This window comes from Trichinella spiralis (genome assembly GCF_000181795.1).
Source record: "Trichinella spiralis strain ISS 195 chromosome Unknown Scfld2, whole genome shotgun sequence".
Lineage (NCBI taxonomy): Eukaryota > Metazoa > Nematoda > Enoplea > Trichinellida > Trichinellidae > Trichinella > Trichinella spiralis.
This window is the reverse complement of record NW_003526941.1, coordinates 59,099-85,772: the sequence shown is the minus strand read 5'-3', so window position 1 is coordinate 85,772 and position 26,674 is coordinate 59,099. Positions and strand designations below refer to the sequence as shown.

Below are 26,674 nucleotides of genomic sequence, written 5' to 3'. Positions count from 1 at the left end.
AATTATTTATTTACATGAAAAAGTATGTAATAACTCCATACTTTAATGCTATTATTTATGATATTGTAGTTTAATTTTTATATTTTAGACTGGATGTCTTGCAAACGAATCAACTCAATTAATGCGTCTCGACCCAGATGGTGTTATCATGTATTTTTGTGATACGACTACTTTGGTAAAGTTATAAGTTTTTTTCTTACTAATAATCAAATATTGTTTTCCTTAATTTCTATTTGTTGTAAATGTGTGTTGTTTTTTAAATTAATTTTACTATACAATATTGAATGAATCACAAAAATGAAGGCGTTGTCATTGATGTGGAAGATATTTAAATGTAATATTTTCCATAGCTTATAATAAAGTTCATCATCTGGAATGATAAATCGACTTCATTTTCAATAAATGTTTTCATTCGAGATTCAACTAACGGTTCGATTTGTTTTTATTCAATCTATGCATGTGAAATGACTTTGAATTTAAATTCATGCATATTCATGCAAAATGGCGAATATAATAATAATAAAAATATCATAATATCATAATCACATTTTACAAGTAAATGGGCAATTATTATTATTATTATTATTATTATTATTATTATTATTATTATTATTATTATTATTATTATTATTATTATTATTATTATTATTATTACTATTATTATTATTATTATTATTGTACAGTATGCTAGTCAGCTGATGAAAAGCAATGGGATTATTTGATATATAATAAAAACGTAAAATGTGGAATAAAAATCAGAAAGGGCTACGGGATGAATGGGCTAGTTGTTGAGAATATTTGAAATTAAAAGTTTTGCCAGTATAGAAATTTTTTGAAACAAATTGAAAAATGTTAATAAAAACCTGTTAATTTTCTAATTTTTTTATTTGTTAACTTTTTGATAAATAGCAGTGAAATATTTTTACTTGTAGGAAATTGAATGCATTGAGATTCTGGATATTTTGGACAGCAGACATGGGAAAAGCGCAAAAGTAATAAAGGTATGCGCATATTGTATGGTATGATAAAACATACCGTGCATTCAAGTGTATTTGTTGCTGGTTCAGATTGCAGTTGCATGATAACGATGTTTCAGTTTAATTTTAATTTAATTTAATTTGAAGTTTTATACATAATTACGATGTTGAAAGCCGTATCGATGTTAAATTACATATTTCACGCGTAGTTATTCAACTATTTACTTTTTTGATGGCTATTTATTGTAATTTTATTGCTATCAACCGTGTAAATACATATGTTTATGTGTTTGGTATTTATTTGTTTTACATATATTAATAATTTGCTTAGAGTTACTTTTGCTTATCAATAACGAAGGACAAAATGATTCTTTCAGGAAATGGAAAAATGGAAAAATCACAAAGCTGTTTTGTCACTTTTGAATACGAATTCATCTTTTGAAGACTGTTTATTAACAATTGTTACTGGCGACACGTTCATCGATCTTCGATTTCACATTTTTCTCGCTTCATCTTCACAATCTGCTCAGGTAATAATAATAATATTTTGTTTATTTTGTTCAATTTTCAGTCTTAATATTAAAGTTGAGACAAAATAAAGTAAGCGATTTTATTATAAATTAAAGAATTTCAGAGGTAATAAATTTATATTTTGTGCGTTAAAAAATGTCCAACATAATTGCGATATATTATCAGTTATATGTAGAAATAGCATAATTATGTTGGAATATATTTAATTTTTCTTGTTTCTACATAGAATTGGGCTGAAGAATTGTTTCGCCGAGCTAGCAATGTATTGTTTCGTAATGGCTGCGTTTTGGATTATTTGAACGTTGCATATGCGAAAATGCGTTATTGTTTTGGCACGAATGAAATTCCTACTAAAGATGTATTGAATTTATTTGCTTTAAACAAAGATGATCGTAAGATTGTTGAAAAAGCTATGGTGGACAGTGGATTATTGGAAAACATCAATTTGACGGTTATGAAGATGGATGATTTGAGCAAAGAGCGGTTTTTTCTGTTTTACACTTGTCTAACATGCCGACGCGAAGTTGACGAAGTATTTTCCAATATGTGAGTTTGGTGATATTAAGGGAATATGTTTTGAAATAGTTTAATTTGACTTTATAAATAACTTTTCATAAATATAAATAAATAATAAATAAATAAGATTAAAATAGCTTTACAGTTTTTCTCAGTTTGTTTAGTTTTAAGTTTTTTGCGTGAAAATAATTTTATATTAGGATCGTTGTTCTTAAACTGTTTCTTAAATTAGCCGGCATTTTATTGACAAAGTTAAATTTTATTCCTTTACAAGGATTGAAAATTTAAATAATTCTTGAATTCCATTAAAAATTTTTTAATACATTTTGACAGTTAACAGACAATTCAAATGATAACATTATGAAGAACTGATATTGTACTTGAAAAGTGCTTGAAATTGATTATATTTATAAAAAGAATTATTAAAGTGTGAAATAAAAAAGTATAAAATTGAACCTTAATTTTTATAGTGTAGAATTTGCAGTTTAAAGTTGAGATTTGGAAAAAGAAGTTCACATTATTATTTAAAATCATAGTGAAATTGTTTTAGTTGCGCTGAAGTGAAAGGAAATCTGACTAGCCAAGACGAGCAGGTGATGTCTACGTTGAATGATAGAGAATTTTGTGCCTTTCTAAATAGGCATCAACGTGATCCAAGATTGAACGAACTTTTGTTTCCTCCTTTTACATTGGAAAATGCACGGACGTTGATCGAAAAATATGAAATCAAGAAGAATCTTAAATCAACCAGTAAGTACAATAGTGGATATTGTTTTATCAGATACAATTTTTTTGTTTGTGTTGTTGTTTATTAAGGACGTTTGTCATTTATGGGATTTTTACATTTTCTACTCAGTGAAGATAGTCTGCCATGTAATGAAGATTGTTTAGTTGTTCAAGAGAAGCAAATGAACGAGCCACTTGCGCATTACATGATCAACAGTTCACATAATACTTATTTAACAGGTAAATTTTTTACTTGAGTTTTTGTTTTTTTTTGTTTATGAAGTTTACTGTATTTTCAGCAGTTGTTTTTGTGATACTGAATTAATTCGTTGCTCTTGTCATGTATTATTATAAAAATCTTATGTTGCTGCTTATAAAAAATTTTACATTTTTAAATTAAATATATGGTTATTATTTAAAATTAGGTCCGCAAGTTGGTCTTCAAGCTAAATGCAGTGCTGAAATGTATAGGCAAGTTTTGATTTCCGGCTGCAGATGCGTGGAATTGGACATATGGGATCGAAAAAACGGAGATCCTGTAATAACTCATGGTCCCCCGTTGGTTACAATGGTTCCAGAAATACCGATAAGGGTGACTTTGTTCAAGTCGATGCTTCTGATTTTTGAAAATAGCTTTACTGAACTGTGTTTAAAATTAGGATGTACTGGAAGCTATTGCCGACTCTGCTTTTAAGACATCTTTGTATCCCGTTATTCTTTCTTTGGAAATTCGATGCAGGTAAACTGTTTTTTATTTTTTTCAGTTGAACAGTTTATTATTGAATAACTTTGTTATTGTGCTTGATACTTATTGGTAAAAATGAAAAGTTCTCTAATGATATACTTTGGTATACAGTGAAAATAATTTCAACTTAGTAGAAATTTCATTTTCAATTTATTTGATATTGAAATGATAAATGTATATAATTGACTGTAATTATTTATGAATTAGTTCACTTGTATTCAATGTTGAATAGTTCTTCATAAAACTGTGCTCTGTTATTGTAAATTTAATTGAATTTATGTAATATGGAATTGATTTTGCATTGTTGTTCAACGCTTTTATTAATTTTATATATTTGCAATATCAGTTTGAAAAATCAACAAAAAGTTGCTGAAATTTGTAAGGAGATTTTTGGAGATCGACTGCTAATGGAACCACTTTCAAGTAATAAGGTTTGTTGTTCTATATCATTGTTATAATTTTGTTTTGAAAAGTGATATGTTTAGATTGAAGCAGGTGTTCCGTTGCCTTCACCGAATGCTCTTCAAGGGAAGATATTGATTAAATGTCGACGAAGTGTTGCAGATGGAAAAGGAAGCATTGGTAATTTGACTTAAATGAAGTGAAATTTTTACAACACAGAGGAATTTGATCAATATAGAATAATTTTTAATACTAAGCAAGAGAATTGTTCAGAATGCGATTCTAAATGAACAACTGGAACTGAAAAGTGTGTTTTTCTACAGAAAGTGAAGCGTAATCAGTTGATTTTTAAAATATTTGAAGAGTTTGTTTTTAAATTATAGCAGTTTTCATTTTTCATTTTAATAACTTAACATATATATATATATATATGATTAGTATATAATTGCTTCAATTGTGATGGTGGCAGATTTATTTTTTATGCGCACGCAGCTGTACTGTTGACGAATGAAATGATCGAGCTGTAAATTTGTCGTGATTATTGCAATTGCTTTAATATATATGTTTGAAATTTATCATTGTTTTCAGAGACATATAAATTTGCATTCCAGGTCGTCGAAGTAAAGCTAATGCTACCAGTGTCGACCGAGATTTTATATTATCAGCAAGCACCTTGACACTGAACAAAATTGGCAATTTATCACGTACACAACTTAGTGTTGATGATGACAAATCAACCGAAAGTGCAGTATCCAACACGGAATCAATATCTGATGATGAGGAGAGTGAAGACTACACTTTTGGAACCGGTAAACCAAAGGTATAAATTGGTTGAATGAATTGGTTAAGTTGGTCATTTTTTTATTTTTGACATATATATATATATATATGGTGTGTTGTGTCTGTATCAACAATATATATATATATATGTTGCTTAATGGTTTTCAGAAAAATTTAGAGGTATCTGAAGAATTATCAGCGTTAGTAAATTACATGAAAGCAACGAAATTTAAATCGTTTGAAGACAGTGCTAGTAAGCAAAAAGTTATTATCTTTTTTTAAATGAAATAAAAGATAGTTAAATGAAACGCAAATTTAAATACTAAAATATATATTTTCATCAATTAATAAGCGGAATGAATTTTCTTTAAAATAATTATTCTGGTAATTGATAATGCATTACTATTCTAATGCTTGAATTTGATGAGTTCAGTTTATTATTAAATAAATAATTATTTTTTGCATTTAGGCAGAAATTTTAGCAATGAGGTTACTTCGTTTTCAGAGGTGAAAGGATACGAAATGATGCAAAAAGATGTTACTAGCTTTATAAAGTAAGCACACACAATGTACTTGATATGACTTTTATCCGTTTTTTACACTAAAAAGAATTACAAGTTGCATTGCAATTGTATATTGACAATTTGCTGTTGTATAAGTGTATAAGTGCTATATAAGTGGTAAACTTGAGTTAAGATGACTTTATGTGTTACATTTTGTAATTGTATCATATTCACACATTTACAGTTACAACAAGCATCGTTGTACACGAATCTATCCACGTGGAAATAGGATGAACTCTAGCAATTATGCCCCGCAAATATTTTGGAGTGTTGGTTGCCAGTTGGTTGCTCTTAATTTTCAAACTTTGGGTAATTTATGACGCACATTTATTTTATTTTAGTGTGTATTTTATTCATTTTATTTTTTCATTGCATCTTTTAGATACACCTCCAATGCAAATAAACTTGGGAAAATTCGAAATGAACGGTCGTAGTGGATATCTGTTGAAGCCGAAATGTATGCGTGAATTTGGAAAAACATTTGATCCATTGGAAGAGGGTGCCATTGAAAATGTTGTTACAAATTCAGTAACTATCCAAGTGAGACATATGAAAAAGTGTACAATTAAATAATTTGTATAAACGAATGACAACTTTATAACTCAAGGTTTTGTCGTTGTGTATACCATTTTTATGAGAACATCATCAATGGAATATTTTTTTAGTCAGTGTTAATGAAATTTCAGAAAATGAAATTATTCAACTTTTTCAATTTTTAGATAATATCTGGTCAGTTGTTGTCTTTATCCAAGATAAATACTTTTGTTGAAGTAGAAATGTGTGGAATTCCATCTGATTGCGTCCGTAAACGATATCGCACAAAGCTGGTTGAGAATAATGGAATCAATCCTGTTTATTTAGATGCTGATACGAAGCCTTTTGAATTTCAGAAGGTTTTCTTTTTGCCTAATTTTTTATTTTATATTTATTATATTATTTATGATAATTGATGAAAAGGTATTAACTAATTAAATGTTCTTATAGGTTATATTACCAGAAGCTGCTTCCGTTCGATTTGTTGTTTTCGAATACAGCAATCGAGCTACATTTCTTGGACACAGTATGATACCAGTTGTAGGCCTTAGACCAGGTGAATGAACTGTTAGTGGAATTAGCCAAATTGAAAATAAATAACAATCAATTTTGATACCTTTAAAAGTAAAAATGATCAATGATATAAAATGATGAACGAGTTTTGTTTCAGGATATCGTCATATTGGTCTGAAATCTGCAATGAACAAACCTCTGTCAATGGCAACGTTATTTGTACATATCAAAGTTACTGACTTTGTTCCTGTTATTCATTTGGGTACGTAGATAAAATATGAAAAGGAATTGAATCATAAATATTTTATTTTCTATTGTTGTTTTTTTTCAATATTACTTTTGTGTGTATGTTTCTGATTTATTTTAAATGGAAATTTGTAATTTGAATGAAGCATGCATGCAGTGTTGTTATCTGGACATTTTTAAATGTAAAATTAACATGATGAAATACCTATAACATGTAATACAGTGAGCTGAACATTTTTGTCATTGTTATTTGCAATTTCAAATTCGAATAATGCATATTTGATTAAATATACCGCTTTTTTGGCTATTGTATATTTTGTTGTTAATTAATTAATAATTAATTAATTTATTTATTTATTTATTTTAATGTTTATTTATTATTGCCTGAAATGTGTGTTAAAAGAATTTTTGTAGCTTTTGCTGATGCCCTTTCGAACCCTATTCAATATTCCAAAGCAGCGATAAATCGAGAATCCCTGTTGAAAAAGATGATCGAAGATGAGGAAATGGGTAATTATGAAATTTACATTTAGTTTTGTTTTTCTTTGTTCATTTAGTTAATAATATTTTTTCCTGTATATATCTACAAATTAAAAAAAATTCTTGTTTCTTAGTTCATTAGAAATATAATCCCATTGCAACATATTGCATCAGGCGATGATGAATTGTTCATTTTGTGGATAAATGAAGCGAATTTAACCTTTAATATCGATTTATGATTTATGTAAACTTTACAATAAATTCTATTGTTGTACTTTTTTGTAAAACTGACTGAATAATGGATGTATTTAATTATGTTATGATGATATTTGTTTTGTAAAAGTGAAAACATTTATCCTTCTTGGTTATTATTTTTCTATTTGAATAATATCTGTAAACTGATAACGAATGTTTATGCTTTTTATTTTCCAAAGTGTCATCCAATGTGTTTCATGAAAGTAAGTTAATATAAAAAAATAATATGGAAAAAAAGAGAATTAACATAATATATGTAATTTAATTTAAGAATCTTTCAATGGTGGTGTTTCGAATGTTTTCGAAGAAGCGAAAAGAAAAAACTGCATGCCGGTTTTGTCCAAAATGATTCCAAGCCCCGTTTTAGAAAGAAGTCGCTCATCAGGGGCTATTATTCTGAAACGTATGATCAATTATTAATCTTTTCCAGTGAATATGATTATGTATTGAAATTTATATTTCACCATTTGAGATGAAACATTTTTTCAATGTATGAGCAGTGTCATTTTGAGTAATTTTTTTAGACCATCGAATTTATTCAGACTTGACAAAAATGTTGGCTGATTTGCCGACATCCTCTGATCGAAAATTTGACTTTTCTACACCCCTACCTAGTCTTCTATTAAAAAGTTATACAATTCAAACTCCTACGGAAGACATGCTCAAAGCTAATGCGAAATATGTTAAACTTCGGAAAAAGTTTGGAAAAGATTTAGAGAATCTGCAGAGCAAGCATGCTAAAGTAACTGTCGCTTCTAACTATGTACTCTTGTTGAATTTTCTAATTATATTTTATATTTACATGCTAAAATGTTTAATTATTAGAAACGAAAAGCGAAACATTCTGTTATATTATAATATAATGAGACTATTTTTTAATTGCAATGGTAAAAATTGTTTGTTTATAATGTTATATATATATATATATATATATATAGAACTATATTTTCACTGATGGCGGTTGCAATATTGATTTTTGCTTTTTTGTACACAGGAACGGTCAGCGTTGCAAAAGAAGACTAATAAAGGGGAAGGTGATATTCAGTCGTCTTTTTCTCGTCAAGTAGATGTGTCTACTTTGCAAAAAGCTTTCGCTTGCATTCCCAGGTATGTTTGATGATGAAATTGTTCAGTTGTTGTTGTCAGAGACGGTTATAATTTTATCTCAGGAAACTTTCAACGGGTTCCCAAGAATCACATTTTGTCAGTCGATCATCTGGTGCTTCAAATGAAACAGTTTAGTATAAAAAAATTTACCTTGCGTTTGTGTTTTTTATTTGAAAATCAATGCTGCATATTTAATTTTGCTTTAATTCAGTTCAGTTGTATGTTTTTGCTTAATTTGAGCTTAATGAGTACTTTTCTTCAGCTGGCAGATTCGAAATGTCCAAATTTGACTCCTATGGAGATGCTGTGTTCGAAACATTGGAAGCAGCAGTGGCTTTTGATGAAGAATATGGAAATTGCTCTGTTTGATCAATTGATGAAACTTGTAGGCCATTCTTGCAAAATGAATATTCAAATGTTGAATGTTATATATGAAAGGTTGGTTGTAAATGGATGATTGATGTTTTGATGCTTCTTTTTTTTCAATTCAAGCACTTTCAGAACTGTGGAAGATTCAATGAATGCACTGCAGGAAAAGCGTAAAATGGAAATGGAAAATTTAATTCAGTCGATCGGTTCATCAAATTCCAATGTGGATGGCCGATTGGGTAAACTGAAACGAGAAACCGAAGAACGTTTTATTAAAAATGGCGTGGAATTGCGTAAAAGATTGGAATCTATTCGTGCATCTCGTGCTGATGAAATTGTCAATTCACATGATGAATTGAAAAGAAATTGCATTAAGCAATTTGAAACGGTATTTTTTGCTATTCAATTTTTATAATTTTATACGATAGCTAGCTATATTGTTGTTGTTGTTTTAATTTTTAAAATTTATTCAGTTTCATCACTTCAATTTAAAAGTTCATCAAAACAATGAATAATTGACAAGTTCAATCGTGTTCATTATTGAAAATTCTTTATTATTTTACCATTATTGCAATAAGTGAATTTAGTAATAATTTAGTAATTTCTGTTTTTAGAGAATGGCTAATTTGCAAACAGAATATGAAGAAAAAATATCCACTGGTATAATGCCAAAAGATTGATTTTAGCTTTCTTTTTTTCTTTCTTTCTTTCTTTCTTTTGGTGTTTCTGATGCCTTTCTGAAAGTATTTTTATATTATTTTGCACATGAAAATGAAAATGCTTATAGCGTGTAATTTAAGGTAAATTTTTGAAGCTCAGCTCATGAAACACATTAAAGACATTTATTTACATTTCATTAAATTTTATCCACTAATTTCACTTATCCAATTTTCAGCCATTTCTGAGGTGTGCATTTTATTGTTTACTTTCATTATCGGTGTTCGAGTAAATTAAAATGAAATTTGATTATCATTGTTATTGTTGTTCATAACCAACATTTTGCACTTGATTTATATTCATTCATTCTTTCATATATGCAAATTTTAATATTTATCTAGTCTGCTTGAGAAATTGAAGCGGTGATAATTAATTCGACTTTTATTACTGCACTGTAATGTTGTGAACAATGTGTAGTCGGAAAGCAAGCAGCAGCAAAGCAACACCGAAGCGCAATGAACGTCAATTTGTTTGTACAAACAGCATTATTAACGAACAGTGTCTGCAAATGTTATCAGGTTAGAGAATTTTTTTCATAATAAACAAGCTTTTCATATCGTGCATAAATGCATTATTACAATTATTTTGTTTTTTGATATTTTTTAAACTATGCATTTGATATTAATGTTTGACTGATGTGAGAAAATTTTTTCCCTAAAATTATACTATAAATAACAAAAATGTAACTCGTTATCTATCATCATCATCATCATCATTCATTATGTTTGATTATTTAGCACTTTGAACAGAGTTTTGGTGTATCTGCAACACAGTATCACCAGAACATTCATCATTACGACAATATATTATTTATATAATGCAAACGTTTTATTCCAAGTCAAAATATTTTTCATTTTGTACTTGCACTTATCATTCCCATAATAATAATAATAATACTGCTATTATAATGTTTTGTCGAAAAAAGAACGAAAGTAATATGAAATGTTGTTCCATTAACCTTGTAAATATTCTTTCAACTATGGTGAACTTGTAAACTGACAGCTTAAATAAAATAACCTAACTAAATATAAATAATACGCAAAGCCGTTATTGTTGTCAATCAGTCATTTGGGGCCTAACATTTCTTCTGGCTTCACCCATTGATCAAACTGATCAGCAGTAAGAAATCCCAATTTCAAAGCTGCTTCTTTCAAAGTAATTCCTTCTTTGTGACCCAGTTTGGCTATTTGTGCAGCTTTGTCATAACCAATATGTGGATTCAACGCGGTAACTAACATCAGTGATTCATTCATTAACTTCTTGATACGGCCATGATTTGCTTGAATACCAATGACACAATGATCAGTGAATGATCGACTACAGTCAGAAATCAGTCGAATCGATCGCAATACGTTGGATACAATTAATGGTTTGAACACATTCAATTCGAAATGACCATTTGAACCACCGACACTAACAGCAACTTGATTGCCAATCACCTGAGCAGCAACCATTGTCACTGCTTCGCACTGAGTTGGATTGACTTTTCCTAAAATGCAACAGAATCAACAAAATGCACCTAACAACGATGAATAAAAGTAAAAATAATTAAAAACTACAACCTGGCATGATGCTACTTCCAGGTTCATTTTCCGGCAAAATCAGTTCTCCAAGGCCTGATCGTGGTCCTGATCCCAAGAATCGGATATCATTCGCAATTTTCATCAAGCTACAAGCGATCACATTCAAAGCTCCATGCACTTCAACCATCGTATCGTGGGCTGCCAAAGCTTCAAATTTGTTTGGAGCGCTTTTAAACGGTAATCCGGTTTGCTTGGCAATTTCTGCAGCAGCTTTTTCAGCAAATCCTGCATAATACATTAAAATTATTATTAGAATGCTATAAAAGTTTTTATTTTATTTTATTTTATTTTATAAATTTCACGTGAGCATAATAGCTACACTATCCATTTTCCATCATTATAATTTTAAATAAACTAAGAATACTTCATTTCAGTTTTGTTATTATTTTTATTCCAAGAACATCTTTACCTTTGTAGGTATTAAGTCCAGTTCCAACTGCAGTTCCACCTAATGCTAGTTCATAAAGACGAGGCAAAGTAGCATTAACACGTTCTATTCCGTATGCAATTTGCTGTGCGTAACCGGAAAATTCTTGCCCCAAACTAAGCGGTACTGCATCCTGCAAATCTTCGCCATTCTGTGTAACAAAATATAGAAACACAGAAGCAACCATTGTTTACCTGCGTATGCGTACGCCCAATTTTAATTATGCTAGCAAATTCTTTTGCTTTATTTTCCAATGCTTCATGCAGCTTCTTCAAGTTTGGCAAGAGCAATTTATGGATTTCCACAGCTGTAGAAATATGCATGGCTGTTGGATACGTATCATTAGAACTCTACAATTTTTTATAGACAGTCAAATTGAGAAAAATTATAAACTCATCCATAGAAACGGAACAAAAAACGTCGTGCATGTATTAGTAAAAAATCCCTACCTGTGCCATGTTGACATGGTCATTGGGATGGACCGGATTTTTGGATCCAAGCTGACCACCCAGTATTTCAATAGCTCGATTGGAAATTACTTCGTTGACATTCATATTGGACTGTGTACCTGATCCTGTTTGCCAGATCACTAATGGGAAATGGTCGTCCAGTTTTCCCTCAATAACTTCATCTGCAGCTTTAACAATTGCATCGGATAGCACGGCATCCAAACCGCGAGCTTTATTCACAATTGCAGCTGCTTTTTTCAAAACGCCAAAAGCATGAATTATCGGCAACTACAATATTCATCAATAGGTAATCATTTCAGTTTTCAAAACAAAAAACTTATGTAACATAAATTTTAACAAATAGTAAAATAAATCAAGCATCTGAAAAGTAGAATAATTTCTACAACAAGTTACAAAACTTTATGTAAAACTGAAAATTAATAATAGAAGCTGTCTGTTGAACTAAATGTTTTTGTTTTACTTTTAGATATATATTGTATTAGCTTACTGGCATTCGTTCGTTTGAACCACCGATGTCAAAATTCATCAACGAACGAGCTGTCTGTGCACCATAATATTTATCAGATGGTACCTTCAGCTCTCCAAAAGTGTCTCTCTCAATACGAAAATCAGATGTCATGTTCTAAAAGAAAGGAAAACAAATCAGGTGCAAAAATGTAAGCTGAATATATGAATTGAAAAAATATAAGCAAACGATATAGATTGATAAACATACAGAGTAAGATTTCCAACTAAATATGCCTCGTTGTGAGAGTGCCTAAAATAGAAAACGATAAACGACCGAATCAAAATTAATTCAATACATTACAATTTCTTCTCGAATTCGTGAAGAGGCAGAAAAGTATTTGGGCACCTGCCAAAAAACCCTAGACATTCTGCGTTAGACAAGGAAAATAAATTCTGCTGATAACAAACACTGTAATAAAAATTTAAAATTCAAGTACAACAATTATAAAGAACGTCATATGTTTGTTAATGGAATTAATCAATAAAAAATATGCTTAAATATTTCAAAAAATTGTCATAATTAAAATTTTTTATAATTAGTTTCTGCCATTGAAAAATTCTAGCAAACAGATAGACGATTGGATTTGTTTTGACAGAAGAGAAAAATTAATTAATTGATTAATTTCAGAAGTCATTAAAAAATAATCATTAAAAATTTTCATATTTCATTGTAAATAAATGAATGTTCTTTTCCAATATTCTTTAAATGAATTATTAGATGCAATTCCAACTAAACTTTTGAATCTGTACACTTTTTACATCACTCTTTTTACATTTTTGTTTCATGTTTTATAATTTTAGGCTGTTTCATTAATGTTCATGCACTTCGGCTAATATTATTTTTCTATATTGATTTCTGTATGTATAAATGAATTGAAATTTTCATAAACGTCCATCACAGTTTGTACAAATGGATTGAAAATTTACATAACATCTACGAAATAAAATTTGCATGAAGTAGGCAAATGGAAAATAATGAAGTATGTAAAATTTGCATAAAAGAGGTAAGATAATTATAACAAGTATTCGCAAAAGATGAAATGATCATTTAGCACAATTGGAATGTGATGAATGTGTGTGTAATTTTTAGAAAATATGAGTTCATTCATAACAGTTGTATTGCACAAACTAAATTGTGCCCTGACCATGATGCATATTGAACTAACTCATCAATCATGATATTCATCGTCTTATCTACATGATAAATAATTTCATTCTCATTTGTTTAATCATCGTTATGCGTTCAGCACGTACAGTTTTCTCCTAGTTCAACATCAGACACGCAAAGTTTCATCGATACTACTGAAACAGGTAAATGAAATTTTAAATGTTCAAATATACTTTACTAATGATGTTTATTAAGTGTTGTTGCAGTGTAAGTGAACTTACAATAACATAGTTTGATGGTTTACAAATAAGGTGAAAAAGAATAGATTTCTTCAAAATATTTTATTTCATTAGCTGGTTAATAAGAATTATTATTATTGTTTTAAACTTTGTTTCTTGATTTCACTGACGGATGTTGTGATGAAAACATTGTATATGCATTTATTTCAGTTTTGTTTGCCTAGTAGTATGAACATCGTAACTGCAGTAAAAAATTACATTTGTTAAGCATTTCATACAAAAAATTCAACAAAACTCGTTTTGCAAATGAAAACAAGTTTACTTGAAAATTGGCTAATTTGAACATTACGGGTTTCCATACAGTATTTAAAAACTGACAGCCATCATCGTGAATTTGTTTAGTTATCTATGAAATAAATGGATCATGAGACACTTTTAATGTAAAATTGGCGATATTATTTATAAAACATTTCTACTTTTGAGAAGTTATTGTGTGCATAGTATTAAAAAATAGTATCCAAGTGATATTATTTATTTGGTGAAAATTCAGTTTTAGTGTGATTAGAAAATAATTTTATCTGCGCTGGTTTCGTCTCTGTTTCTTAAAATTTTCAATTTTTCACAATATATTTCAGAAAAACAATATAGTATGCGTAAACAATCGTACGGTAGCATCTTGTTTACAAATAAAATTTCCCTACTGTGGGTTGATATGTATATTTTGTTCAATATTCTATAATTGTAATTTATTTTAAATGCTTTACTAATTTATACATTTGTCCTAATTTTGTGTTGACTCATAAAATTCAATTTGAACCTGTTCATCAATGTACGATAGCTGAGCTGAGGTAATCAATAGCGCATTCGGCGACGCGTTTCGTTCTCCTGTTTTCGTGACGCACTCTGTTTTGCTTGCTCGTGTCTTGTATTGCTTTCTACGAAAATGACAAAAGCAAAAATTGGTATCAATGGTTTTGGCCGAATTGGACGTTTGGTATGCCGTGCCGCAGTGGAGAAAAATACTGTTAATGTCGTGGCTGTGAATGATCCTTTTTTGGATCTGAAATATATGGCCTATTTGTTCAAATACGATTCTACACATGGCCGTTTCAAAGGTGATGTGAAGCTTTTGGATGGAAAGCTTGAAATACATTCTGCAGTGAGTAACGCTACACATACTATTCAAGTTTTTACCGAAATGAAGCCTGAAGCAATTAAGTGGGGCAGCGCAGGTGCTGATTACGTTGTTGAATCGACTGGTGTGTTTACAAAGATGGAAAAAGCTAAGGCCCATTTAGCTGGTGGAGCAAAAAAAGTTGTCATCTCAGCTCCATCTGAAGATGCTCCTATGTTGGTTATGGGAGTTAACCACACCACTTACGATCCTAAGAACTATACGATTGTTAGCAATGCTTCTTGCACTACCAATGGCTTAGCTCCGTTGGCTAAAGTAATTCACGACAATTTCGGAATTATTGAAGGTTTGATGACAACCGTGCACGCTACAACGGCAACCCAAAAGACAGTCGATGGTCCATCTGGTAAGCATTGGCGTGACGGTCGTGGTGCGCAGCAGAATATCATCCCTGCTTCTACTGGAGCTGCGAAAGCTGTTGGCAAAGTTATTCCAGCTTTGAATGGCAAACTGACCGGCATGGCTTTCCGCGTTCCTACTCCTGATGTTTCTGTTGTGGACTTGACCTGTCGTTTAGAAAAGCCGGCAACTTATGATCAAATCAAAGAAACACTTAAGAAAGCTAGCCAGAGCCCTGAATGGCGGGGCATTATCGGCTATACTGATGAAGAAGTAGTGTCAACGGATTTTATTGGCGATTCACACAGTTCAATTTTCGATGCAAATGCTGGAATTTCTCTGAATCCAAATTTTGTGAAATTAGTTTCTTGGTATGACAACGAATATGGTTACAGTCATCGTGTGGTAGATTTGATTACTTACATGCATCAGCGTGACACTAGCGCTTAGAATTATTGAAAAAGATCCGTTCGTATATTTAGGGTAGATTTTACATAAATTTAGTATTGGTTTAAATTTTCAGAGCATCGCATGATGATCAGAAGAATTATTTCCCAATTCAGTGATATTATTTTGTGCGTTCGAATTTTTTTAGTATTTAGTTTTGATATTGTTTCAAATTTGTCGATATTTAGATTCCAGTGAATGTTTCAGGGTATGTTTGAATCGGTTCAATAAAGGTAGAATATCAGTCGAGTTTATCAGTTTTCATATAACTTGTGTTGTCAGGGCAATATTCATAATGGAAATCGAATAAACACGCAGAGAAGTATGTGCTTTATCCAGCGTATTTGTCTGAAACTTTAGTAAATATATGCGTCAATTGCATCTGCTTCAGTGCAGTTGTTTCCTAACAGCTGTTTGCTTTTCTTATTTCTTATGAGAAAACAAGTTTTTCCAATTTATTTGAATTAAAAATGAAGAGATTATTATTTGCGTAGAATCTAGTATAGGAATTTTTTGCTAATGAAAAATCAGTAGTGAGAAATGAAACGAAATATACGTTTTCTCAGTTTAGAATTGGAATCTGCTTTAAAAAGTTTGTGCTATTACGTTTAAACTTTTCCATGTATACGTTCAGTCATTTTCAACGAGCTTCTTCCCACTTCATGTAGTGAATAGGTGCACACGTATTTATCAATCAATAAAACCAGATCGGAAAAAGTATATTGTACGTATGATGTGTTATAAGTTTTAGTTTTAAATTGAGTTCATTTTTGTTTTAGAAATAAATTAATAAAGGAATATTTTAAATATCTTTGCAAATAATTTTGTCTAATTGGAAAATACTTTTGTATTACTGTATTTTGTGGATTCTCAAGTTTTGTTAAGTACAGTAGAATAATTTCAAGTTGTGTTAAAATTTATTATATTAATTGAAGAAGTGTTTGTGTGACAGATTTTTTATTTGTTAAGAATGATTTCAGTATTAGTAATCACTTTATTAATTAAGAATCTTGAAAATGTGATTTGCATCAATTCGTTTGTAACTGATCATACAGTTTATGTGGTTTTACACAGCTTCTAATATTTCTGGTATTTATTTACCTCATATTGTTTTTTTCTTTCGATATAATTCCCATGCTGCACACTTGAAATTGATGACGGTTACTTTTTAATTTTAACTGTTTTATCATCCGTGTTGTTCTCTGAGATGAAATTATGGTGACAAAGTTATGCTTTTAACGGACGAACTTAATTTGATTTTGTTGTCGTATCAGCTTTCTGTATTAAGTCACGGAACAATAGAAGTTGGTTCGTTTTTACAAGAATATTTTTCATTCATAAATAGTTAGCATAATTTTATGGTAGAAAGAGCAAAATAACAGATGACCAATGTGAATTTCTAAATCCGGTACTTGTTGTTTTAGAAACGAAATGTAAATGATTGAGCTATTAACTGTTGAATAGCATAAATTAAAAATTCAATGTAATTTGTCATTATTTTTTATACTTCATATTTGTTACAAATTACGAAATGAATTATAAGCTCTTCTTACTTTGTACAATGTATATAAAGACAAAGCGAATTGTAATTTTATAAAGATGATCATTGGAAATTTTTATTGCGTTCAATTTTATTAATTTTAATTGTATTGTTGTTTTATTTAAAACAAAGACAGCGAATGTCTTATATTATGTGCACAATTAATTATTTGATGATGTGAGAGAAAGAGAGGGAGAGAGAGTGAGGGAGTGAAATGTGATAATAGAATATTATTTATGTATGTATTTTCAAATTATGTAGAGATTTCGGTCGCAGTTAAGTAGTAGCAGTAGTAGTAGTTTGAACGAATTACTAGTATGAAGTGCAAGTATTTTTGAAAATAAATGAATAAATAGGAAGATCGATTGTACTGAAATTAAAAAGACATGATTTATTTTATATGTCTCTAGCACAGAACATTTGAAAAGCTAAAATGGAAAAATAGTCGTAAAATGTGTGTAGCACCGAAAAGAAATTGAAAAAATAGGAAAATGTAAAAATAGATTTCAAAAATATGCCAGGGAAAAATGGAAAAGCAATTTGTACATGTTGAAGTTGTAAATAGTGATTTGAAAAGAAGAAGACGAAAAGCCTTTTTCTGTCCGTTAGTTAACCGTTGGTTGAAAAAAACAATGAAACAACAACAAAAAAAAGATCTGAATGTAATAAAAGATTGTAAACAGTATCCAGAGGAGAGAAAAAAATGAAGAAACAGTGAAAAAAGTGTGATTTGTGACAAGCAGAGAGGGAGGGAATGAGAGTGTGTGTGTGTGTGGATGTGGATGTGGGTGAGGGAGTGAGAGAAACTAGGTTTGTTTTGAGCGCTTTCGACAGGGACCCATCATCATCAACAAAGGCAGAGTTTGCTGAGTAGCCAGAGCTTTGAAAGCTTCAGCAAGGAGTTGAGGATATTTGTTGACAAGCGTGTTCCAGCCGGTCGATTCGATAACCTCAGCGGCGTTGGTATTGATGTATAGGATAGCTTGTTGCTTGAGCTGATCAGCGCTGTGCAAGTCGGCCAAAATCAGTGTGTCGCATGCATTTTCCACCGTAAGCCCAGCGCACAAAGCTTGCTCGCACATCACCTTCAACCTTTCCAATGCATATTTGTCGGCCGCAGCCAGCAGATCGTCGGCAATTGATTCGAGATTCGGCGGCGCCTGACCAGTGTAGATATAGCGCAACATGTTGGCCATCACTTCGGCGTCGACGTCAGTGATGACCACACGGTTCAATTTTCTCTCTTCCATTTCGTGTTCGAACATTGCCGCAAACACGGCACTCCTGGCTGCCAAAATGGCTTTGTGCACGCGGAACTCTTGTCCATGGACCAAAAGACAAAAATCGCTGAACCTCTGCGAGTCCAACAATTCGCACAGATCGTCGGCTAAACGACAATCCGGCACGTTGAACTGGGACACAGCACTTTGACCGGTCACGTTCACCGTATCTGAAACGACACTAACTTCGCAGAATATTGTCAATTTGTCATCCGGAAGTAAGCCGTTCATCTCGTCCAATAGAAAATCTCGTCTGATGAACTTTTTGAAACCCCAATCTTTGCCTTGGACAAACCGATAAGCCCGCTGACTTTCCATAGCTTTTGTCTCTTCGCGTTTCGCGTTCAAAATGCTGAATTTGAATTTCGCTCGGACTTCATTTTTATAACAGTGCACCAACAACAAATACAACGACAAATAATCTTTGCTTTCTTCATCCAAACCTTTCGGATTGATTCGCAAGCACCATTTCAATCGGTCATTGGAACCAGCTGAAAATGTGCTGCTTTTCAACACTTCACCCATCTCTTCACGACAAAAGCTGAAATTGTTTATTGTCCACATGTAGCTGAATTTTATAACTTTCACTTGTGTGAAACACCAATTTTCCGCAAACGGATGTCCATTACCACTACCACCACCACCACATCCACTACCAACTCCAATACCACCACCACCACCACCACCACTTGTACAACAATCCGACGATGATAGTTGACTACTAACGCTGCTGACACCACCACTGTTCATCATCACCGAAGATGGTGAAGCTACTCGGATTACTGCCATATTCGTATTGCCTGAATCACTTTCCAAAGCTGTTGCTTCCATTCCACTTTTCAAAAATACAAAACAACTAATCTAACAATACTGATAACACGTCTCTTCTCCAACCAACTCTACAAAAATTTCAAGCATACGATAAATGAAATAGCAACGAAATCAAGTTTAGCTATAATCAAGATAGTTTACCACCACACACACGCACACACACACACACAACTGATTAAGGAAATAAAATGCGTATGGTGTTTTTTTTTTCTAACATAATGTAGAAAATAATTTTCAAGGTTGAAATACTTTTCAAGAATTGAGAAATTAACGATGCCGAGGACGATCAAATAGCAATGACACGGAGAAAAAAAATTCAGCTGTACCACCACATTTTCACAAAAATAACTCAATTTCCAATTTTAAGTTGTACAAAAAAATTGGAAATTATTGAACAATAAGCCAAATTATCAATCAACAATGTACGATGAAAGAACAAAACTTTGTATACAAAATTTATACAAATTATTATGCTGTGGTATTATTTTTATAAAAGAATCTGTTTTTTCATTAAATATTTACTACTTACATTATTTCATTGGGAGAGAGATATTGAAAGAATGTTGAATAGTATTTTTAATAGATTACTAGTATCCAGTGAAGAGGGTCCAATGCGGACGAGTAGTAAAATAGATGCCCCAGTGACACAAAAATTTATAACAAACACAGACAGGTACCGAAACCAGAAGCCTAGCAACAAACAGACCGTGATGTGTTGACTGGCTGAGTACATTTGGTGAGGCAAAATTTCACAGTTCGCTTTACAAAACTGACTGATGGAAATGAGAAAAAGCGGATCATCGGATGTAAGTATCCATCTGATGTAACTGCAACTGCTGACTAGCTGTGATTTAAAGAATAGCAAGGAAAATGTCAACAAAGCAAAGCATTTCAGCTGTTGCTGTTTGGGGTCGTCGTCCGGGTGGTATCTTTAATACCGGGCGCGGACAGGTAAAGCAAGCAAGGACAACGGCAAAAGCGGGAAATGAGAGAGGCGCGTGAGCAAGACTCGACCGGACGACCGATCGACCCATCATTGTAATCTCATTTCTTCATTTTACTGTACACTAAGGTCGTTAGGCCGGTCAATGTGCTGCGTAACGATTATGTGGACAATGATCCGTACCGTTTACTAATAGACAGACAATCAGTAGAATTCTCTCACTGTAACTTCTATTTCTTGTTCCACCTTTCCAAAAATCAATTAACATAATCAAGAAATACAGATAATCTTTCATTCAATCAACTGCTTTTTACATTCTTCTTCTTCTTCTATTCAAATAATATCTGACATACATAAAAATTATTACTGTTACATTAAAATTTTCAAATGTTTTAAAAATACGTATAAAAAATTTTTTTCAACGTTACTCAAACATTATCATTTTGAAAATATTTCGATGAAACTGTTTTTTTTTCTTATTTTCTTTGCCATTGCATTCTATACGCAAAATTGCCACTTTCTTCACATTCAGTCCAGAACAGTGAAACTGATACAACTGTGTTTAATAAGCTAAAAATTGAGTTAATTATCAATAACCGTTATAAGAAAAGAATTTCATTTTGAATTTTCATTCATCAAATTCCAATTTCCAATTCCATCCACTTCAATTAACAGCTTTTCACTAACAACTGTTTTAAATTGGCATCACTTCAAGGCCAATATTTTTATTCATGTAGAAAAGGTACCTAACCTGACTTCACCATGGGAATCAGTAAATGATAATCAATTTTTGAAAGGCTAACGCAATGGAGCATTGTAAAGTATGAATAATTTTCGGCCAAAATTACGAACTTTCAAATTTTCACAGGATGCATAATTTCGTCTCGACTAATGAACTGTTGTGTGAAATAAATTGAAGCCTTTCGCATAAAAACTGTTTCCCGTATTCTTCCAATACTATAATGGATCCTTTCATTATGTTTATATTTGAAAAGAATAAATGAAAGACACAGCTAGCAATCAGGAAACATTTTTTAAAACTCTTTTCAACCAAAGCAGTGTATGTGATTCGTGCGATGAGACCTTCTAGCCAGCGTTCGCTTCGCTATGAAAAGAAATGTTGACTTTGCAATAAACTAGTCTGTATACACTTGCTAAATAGGTAAATAAAAGGAAAAGCTACAAGCAAGTACAAGCTCAGCATGACAGAAGTGATTCATTACGGGATAGTATTCTTTAGTTTATATTACATATCAAAATTTTGTATTCAAACTTACAAAAAAGTGAAAACTGGAAAATTCAATCGAAACAAGTATTTGACATTTGATGAAAAATACTATCTGAATGAGATGTTTAAAACGTAACAGTTGGCATCACCAAATAGTCAGCTCGATGGATACTACAGTATACACAATTGAAAATTCAGGTTTTCTAAAAATTCAGCTAAAGCATATTTATTTCAATAAAAAAATTTAATGATCTATTCAAACAATTTTTACTATAAAATATTATACAATGAAGACATGCTTAAAATATTTTTTCATTGTGTTTTACTTCGATATTTATCTCACTGTAATTTAAGAAATAATGAATTGTAATAATGTCTATATGTTTTAAAGAAAGAATATTTTGAAAGTATTTTAATTTAACATTTATTTTAAAACTTTCAATTTCTTCATGGCTTTATTAAAATGAATGTTCGGCTTAACAAGTGTATGTTATGAGTAATGAATTTTCAATATAATTTCAATTAAATTAATTTATTATGATATTAAAATATTTTTTAATTAATATTATTTCTTTTTAATTTATTCATTTGCTATCATTATGTTTGTATCCAAAATTAATAATTCTGATATGAAAATAAAAGGTAAAAATAGATAATTATTAAATAATAAAATTGTTTTTATTGAAATAAATTTTATTATAAATTTATTAATTTTTATTATTGAATTTTATTCTAAATTTGTTAGATTTATAGCTACCGTATTACAACAGTATGAATTGATGTGTATATGTAAGTCAGGTTCTCTTAAACAGGGTTATTTGTCAGTTTACTGTATGTCGATCAGTTTGACGTTTATCTTTCTGTGTGTCGCGGTGAGTGTTGTCGTGAAATTTGTATGTGTGCTAGGCGTGTTTTTTTAACGATTAAATTTATAAAAGTGTATGGTTTTCGTCTAATCACTTTGCTTATTGTGTCGCTTGTTTTGTTTTATTTTGCTGTTATTTTATTTGATATTTTTTAATTCCTGCGAATTTTATTTTTAGTTTTTTAGCAGAAATATTTTTTAATTGATTCTTATAACAATTTTATGTTGCTTTTTTTACGCGCGTGCGTGGATATGTCTTAATATTTTTCAGTTACAACCATGGGTAGATGTGTTATGTTGTAAACTGGACATTTATTGAGAAATAACAATAGAAACGGGTTTCATTATCAATCAAATTGATTGAACCTTTTATTTTAGTTTTTGTAAATGGCTGCGGACGGCGAGCTTAACGTGGATAACCTAATCAGTCGGTTGTTGGAAGGTAATTAATCATTATACTTTGTTATATATAGTTTTACATTGTAATTTCGTAGTCATTAGGATTGTTTTCAAAATATCTTTACTGTTCTGAACAAAAAATTGTTTTGTTTACTCAGAAACGTTTATTTATACGTTAATTAATGAAATTTAAATGATTTGAAAGTAATATTTTGTTGTAAAATGTATTTTTCAAACATTAGAAGTTTTTACTATTTAGAAGTAGAAAATGATTTTAATATTTTAGTTCGTGGTACTCGGCCGGGACGTTTGGTGCCCATGACTGAGGGTGAAATTCGAACACTGTGCAACAAGTCAAGAGAAATTTTTTTGAGTCAACCAATTTTGTTGGAATTGGAAGCGCCACTTAAAATCTGTGGTATGCGGTAATTGTTCAGTATGGTATACTGTATTTGACTTATTTTCTAGGTGACATTCATGGGCAGTATAATGACTTGTTGCGATTGTTCGAATATGGTGGCTTCCCGCCAGAAGCGAATTATTTGTTCCTCGGCGATTATGTGGATCGTGGAAAGCAGTCTTTGGAAACTATTTGTCTCTTGTTGGCGTACAAGATAAAGTATCCGGAAAACTTTTTCTTGTTGCGTGGAAATCATGAGTGTGCTAGTATCAACCGCATTTATGGATTTTACGATGAATGTAAGTTTTGTCATTTTAGATTATATTTAAGGCAAATCACTTCAAACTGGCAGCGTTCGTGAAAATAAAGTTTTGTTTTGCACGTACTGTTATGTTTAAAATTGTTAAAGATTTATCAGATTTTGTGGTTTGTTTTTCTTCAACAGTAGTAATATCGAACGTTGAAAAGAAAGGAGAGGCTCTTGTGACATACTATGGTTTTTATTAATTTAACCGAATGAAATTTTAAATTTTAGGTAAACGCCGTTTCAGCATCAAGTTGTGGAAAACGTTCACAGATTGCTTCAACTGTTTGCCAATTGCCGCCATCATTGACGAGAAAATCTTTTGCTGTCACGGAGGTGAGATTATTATTGCTGTAATATGCATTCTTTAAATTGAAATCCGACAATTTAATGGTTTGTGGTTTGTTATTAGGATTGTCGCCAGATTTGCAATCAATGGAGCAAATTAGGCGCATAATGCGACCAACTGATGTTCCAGACACAGGTGATGAAGTTAATTGTATTACTATTATTATTAATTTTTTATTTTATGTTTGTGTAGGTCTGCTTTGCGACTTGCTTTGGTCTGATCCGGACAAAGATGTCCAGGTATGTATGATGATATGGTAAGATATGTTATGCTATAAAAGGTGATCGTGATAAATGTTAAGGGTTGGGGTGAAAACGATCGAGGTGTCTCATTCACTTTTGGACCCGATGTGGTTGCAAAGTTTTTGACTCGTCACGATTTGGATTTGATTTGTCGTGCGCATCAGGTGATGTTTAACTAATTGTAACTTTGTAGATGTAATCAGTAATAATAATTATTATGGATATTATGTTTAGGTCGTTGAAGATGGTTATGAGTTTTTTGCGAAGCGTCAATTGGTTACGTTGTTTTCTGCTCCAAACTATTGTGGAGAGTTTGATAATGCCGGAGCGATGATGTCAGTGTTGGAAACTTTGATGTGTTCTTTTCAGGTAATCAAACATAGAATATTAGTTATTATTTGAAATTTTTAAATTGAACAGTAGTAGTAAAGTCATTATTTATATCGAATGACAAAATGTATTAAATAATACAGCATGTGATGTGAAATGAAATAAAAGTGGTGTTCTTCGATGCAATGAATTTTCAGTTTCAAACATTTTATTATTGTATTTAAGTGATTATAATAAGAATAATAGATTTTTAAACGAGAATTATAGTGTATTTAATAAGTAGGTTTGACGTGATTGTTATGTTGTTATTCTGCTTTTTTTGAGGTGTTGAAACCTGGAGAGAAGAAAGGTAAATTCCAGTATGGGAATTTTACAGCCTGTCGACCTGTGACGCCACCCCGAAATTCCGATTTCGGAAAGAAAGCTCGGCCTTGAAAATTAGCAGTTCACAGTCACTTTAAATCGAATGGAATTCAGTATATTATTTAGCATTTATGTAAAATTATTTCTCGTCTAAAGCTTTTCGCACTTCAGTAATGATAATAATAACAGAATGATAATAATTATAGCTTGTCTTATATCGGTGAGCCGTTTTTCTCAGCTCTTATTTTCAGTACGCTTTGTTGCGTAACTTGATTGAATCATTAATAAACGTAGTTTAATGCATATTTAATTTTGTTTTATTTGTGAAAAAATCCCTGTATTTGTATGTAGTGGAAATATTCCAAGTTAATTTTTTATGCATTGCTTGTTTATGAAAATGCGAATTGAAAAATTTCTACGAAAGAATATTTATTGAAAAATCTGAATTGTCAGGACAGGCTAGAAACATGCAAAAGTTGAATCGTTTCCGTTGGACAAAAGAACCGTTCGTTTTACGACAATTGTGCAGCACTCTGAATGGTTTAAAGCAGCGTTTTCAAACGGAGTTCCGCGAAATATGACACATTGTTTCGCCTTTTAAATGTTACCAATAAACAATTAAGTTATTCTAGTAGCTATTATCTGCTCATATCTTGTTATGCATCTTATTGCAGTAGTCATTATACATTTCAGGTTAATTAATAACCAGCTTATTAGAATATATCATGTATGCCTTAAGAGGTTTGATTTATTGAAAAAAAATTTTTTTTTTTAATTGTGCAGGGGTTCCCTGAGGATAAAATTATTGAGAAACGCTGATATGAAATATATATGAAATGGACAGCAGTACCTTAAAATGCAAATTTTAATTTGAAATGAGGACAAGATAAGATTACAAATAATGGTGCTTGTATTATTATATACTGTAGCTTTACGTGTTCAATAGTATATATATTTAACATGCATATTTCATTGAAACGGCGTTGTGTTCAAGCATGTTTACTTTTTACGTTGCTGCAGTTGGCCGAAGTAACTGCACCATTTGATCAAGCTAGAAGAAGTATACGTTTTCGACTTTTGATTTTACGAATTGATGCTAATTCGATGATTTGAACTGATCCTTTGTCAATGTCAAGTGATCATTGTGGTAAGTGCATTAATTTTCTGTATACATTGACTGAAAAACATTAAATTGCCACGAAATCACTGTTTATCATGATTGATATTTTTTAACAGAAAACAATTTGATTATTGATGAAATATTAAATAAACGATTAGGTAGGTGAATGATTTTTGTACGAAATGAAATATTGTGTTTTTCATATACAATTCACACTGTCTAAGTGAAATTCGTAATTTATATAAATTGAAAAGGTAAATAAATATAAAGACTAAAAGGAATATACTTTTATGCAAAATGAAATTGTCCACATGATCGATATTGCTTATCGTTGATGAAAATATTGTGAATGGTAGTAATGTTGAATTGAAATGTGAATTTTCTGGGTTACTTTTTATTTACTTGCATGTATCTGATATTATCTAATCGTGTTATATGTGTATGTAATGAATTTTGTGATCTGTTGGTTAATTAATTTCTTATCGCTTTAGGAAAAGGAGGCGAAAATCCCAAAAAGGGAATTATTTATTAGTTGTATGTGTTGTGTATAGTGTTTTGTTGCGCGCGTGTGGGTATATAAATAAATTTGAATATTAATAATATGTTGTATGTGGCAGATGTGAAGCATTTGGAAAAGATATGACATAGCTGGCGCCGTTTGGTCTAATTTGCAACAATGGCAACCTGATTTTAAAAATGAATTG

The 26,674-nt window shown here is 31.0% G+C and overlaps 3 protein-coding genes across 3 annotated transcripts; 2 read left to right on the top strand and 1 right to left on the bottom strand.

Moving 5' to 3' along the window:
* Positions 1-741: 741 nt before the first annotated feature.
* Tsp_02482 (1-phosphatidylinositol-4,5-bisphosphate phosphodiesterase classes Iand II) lies at positions 742-10,279 on the top strand. Its single transcript, XM_003378756.1, has 30 exons — positions 742-784; positions 951-1,089; positions 1,125-1,185; positions 1,355-1,507; positions 1,735-1,991; positions 2,575-2,774; positions 2,841-2,990; positions 3,176-3,342; positions 3,410-3,489; positions 3,842-3,926; positions 3,981-4,077; positions 4,509-4,717; positions 4,846-4,930; positions 5,147-5,231; positions 5,425-5,549; positions 5,623-5,780; positions 5,960-6,133; positions 6,225-6,330; positions 6,445-6,549; positions 6,948-7,043; positions 7,540-7,671; positions 7,811-8,010; positions 8,263-8,375; positions 8,438-8,504; positions 8,638-8,813; positions 8,877-9,132; positions 9,218-9,238; positions 9,359-9,404; positions 9,879-9,979; positions 10,199-10,279. Exons 1-30 carry the CDS (start codon positions 742-744, stop codon positions 10,277-10,279), a joined length of 3,768 nt encoding a protein of 1,255 aa, XP_003378804.1.
* Positions 10,280-10,525: 246 nt separating this feature from the next.
* Positions 10,526-12,821, bottom strand: Tsp_02481 (fumarate hydratase, class II). The gene is made up of 8 exons (XM_003378755.1): positions 12,750-12,821; positions 12,657-12,698; positions 12,429-12,563; positions 11,921-12,208; positions 11,666-11,821; positions 11,454-11,604; positions 11,024-11,269; positions 10,526-10,950 (listed from the first exon to the last, which is right to left on the bottom strand). Exons 1-8 carry the CDS (start codon positions 12,813-12,815, stop codon positions 10,526-10,528), a joined length of 1,509 nt encoding a protein of 502 aa, XP_003378803.1. The 5' UTR covers positions 12,816-12,821.
* A 700-nt stretch (positions 12,822-13,521) lies between these two features.
* On the top strand, positions 13,522-25,155 carry Tsp_02480 (phosphoprotein phosphatase 1). Its single transcript, XM_003378754.1, has 10 exons — positions 13,522-13,759; positions 22,842-22,905; positions 23,149-23,280; positions 23,331-23,561; positions 23,798-23,902; positions 23,979-24,050; positions 24,108-24,154; positions 24,217-24,321; positions 24,392-24,526; positions 24,812-25,155. Exons 2-10 carry the CDS (start codon positions 22,851-22,853, stop codon positions 24,920-24,922), a joined length of 993 nt encoding a protein of 330 aa, XP_003378802.1. The 5' UTR covers positions 13,522-13,759; positions 22,842-22,850; the 3' UTR covers positions 24,923-25,155.
* Positions 25,156-26,674: the final 1,519 nt, after the last annotated feature.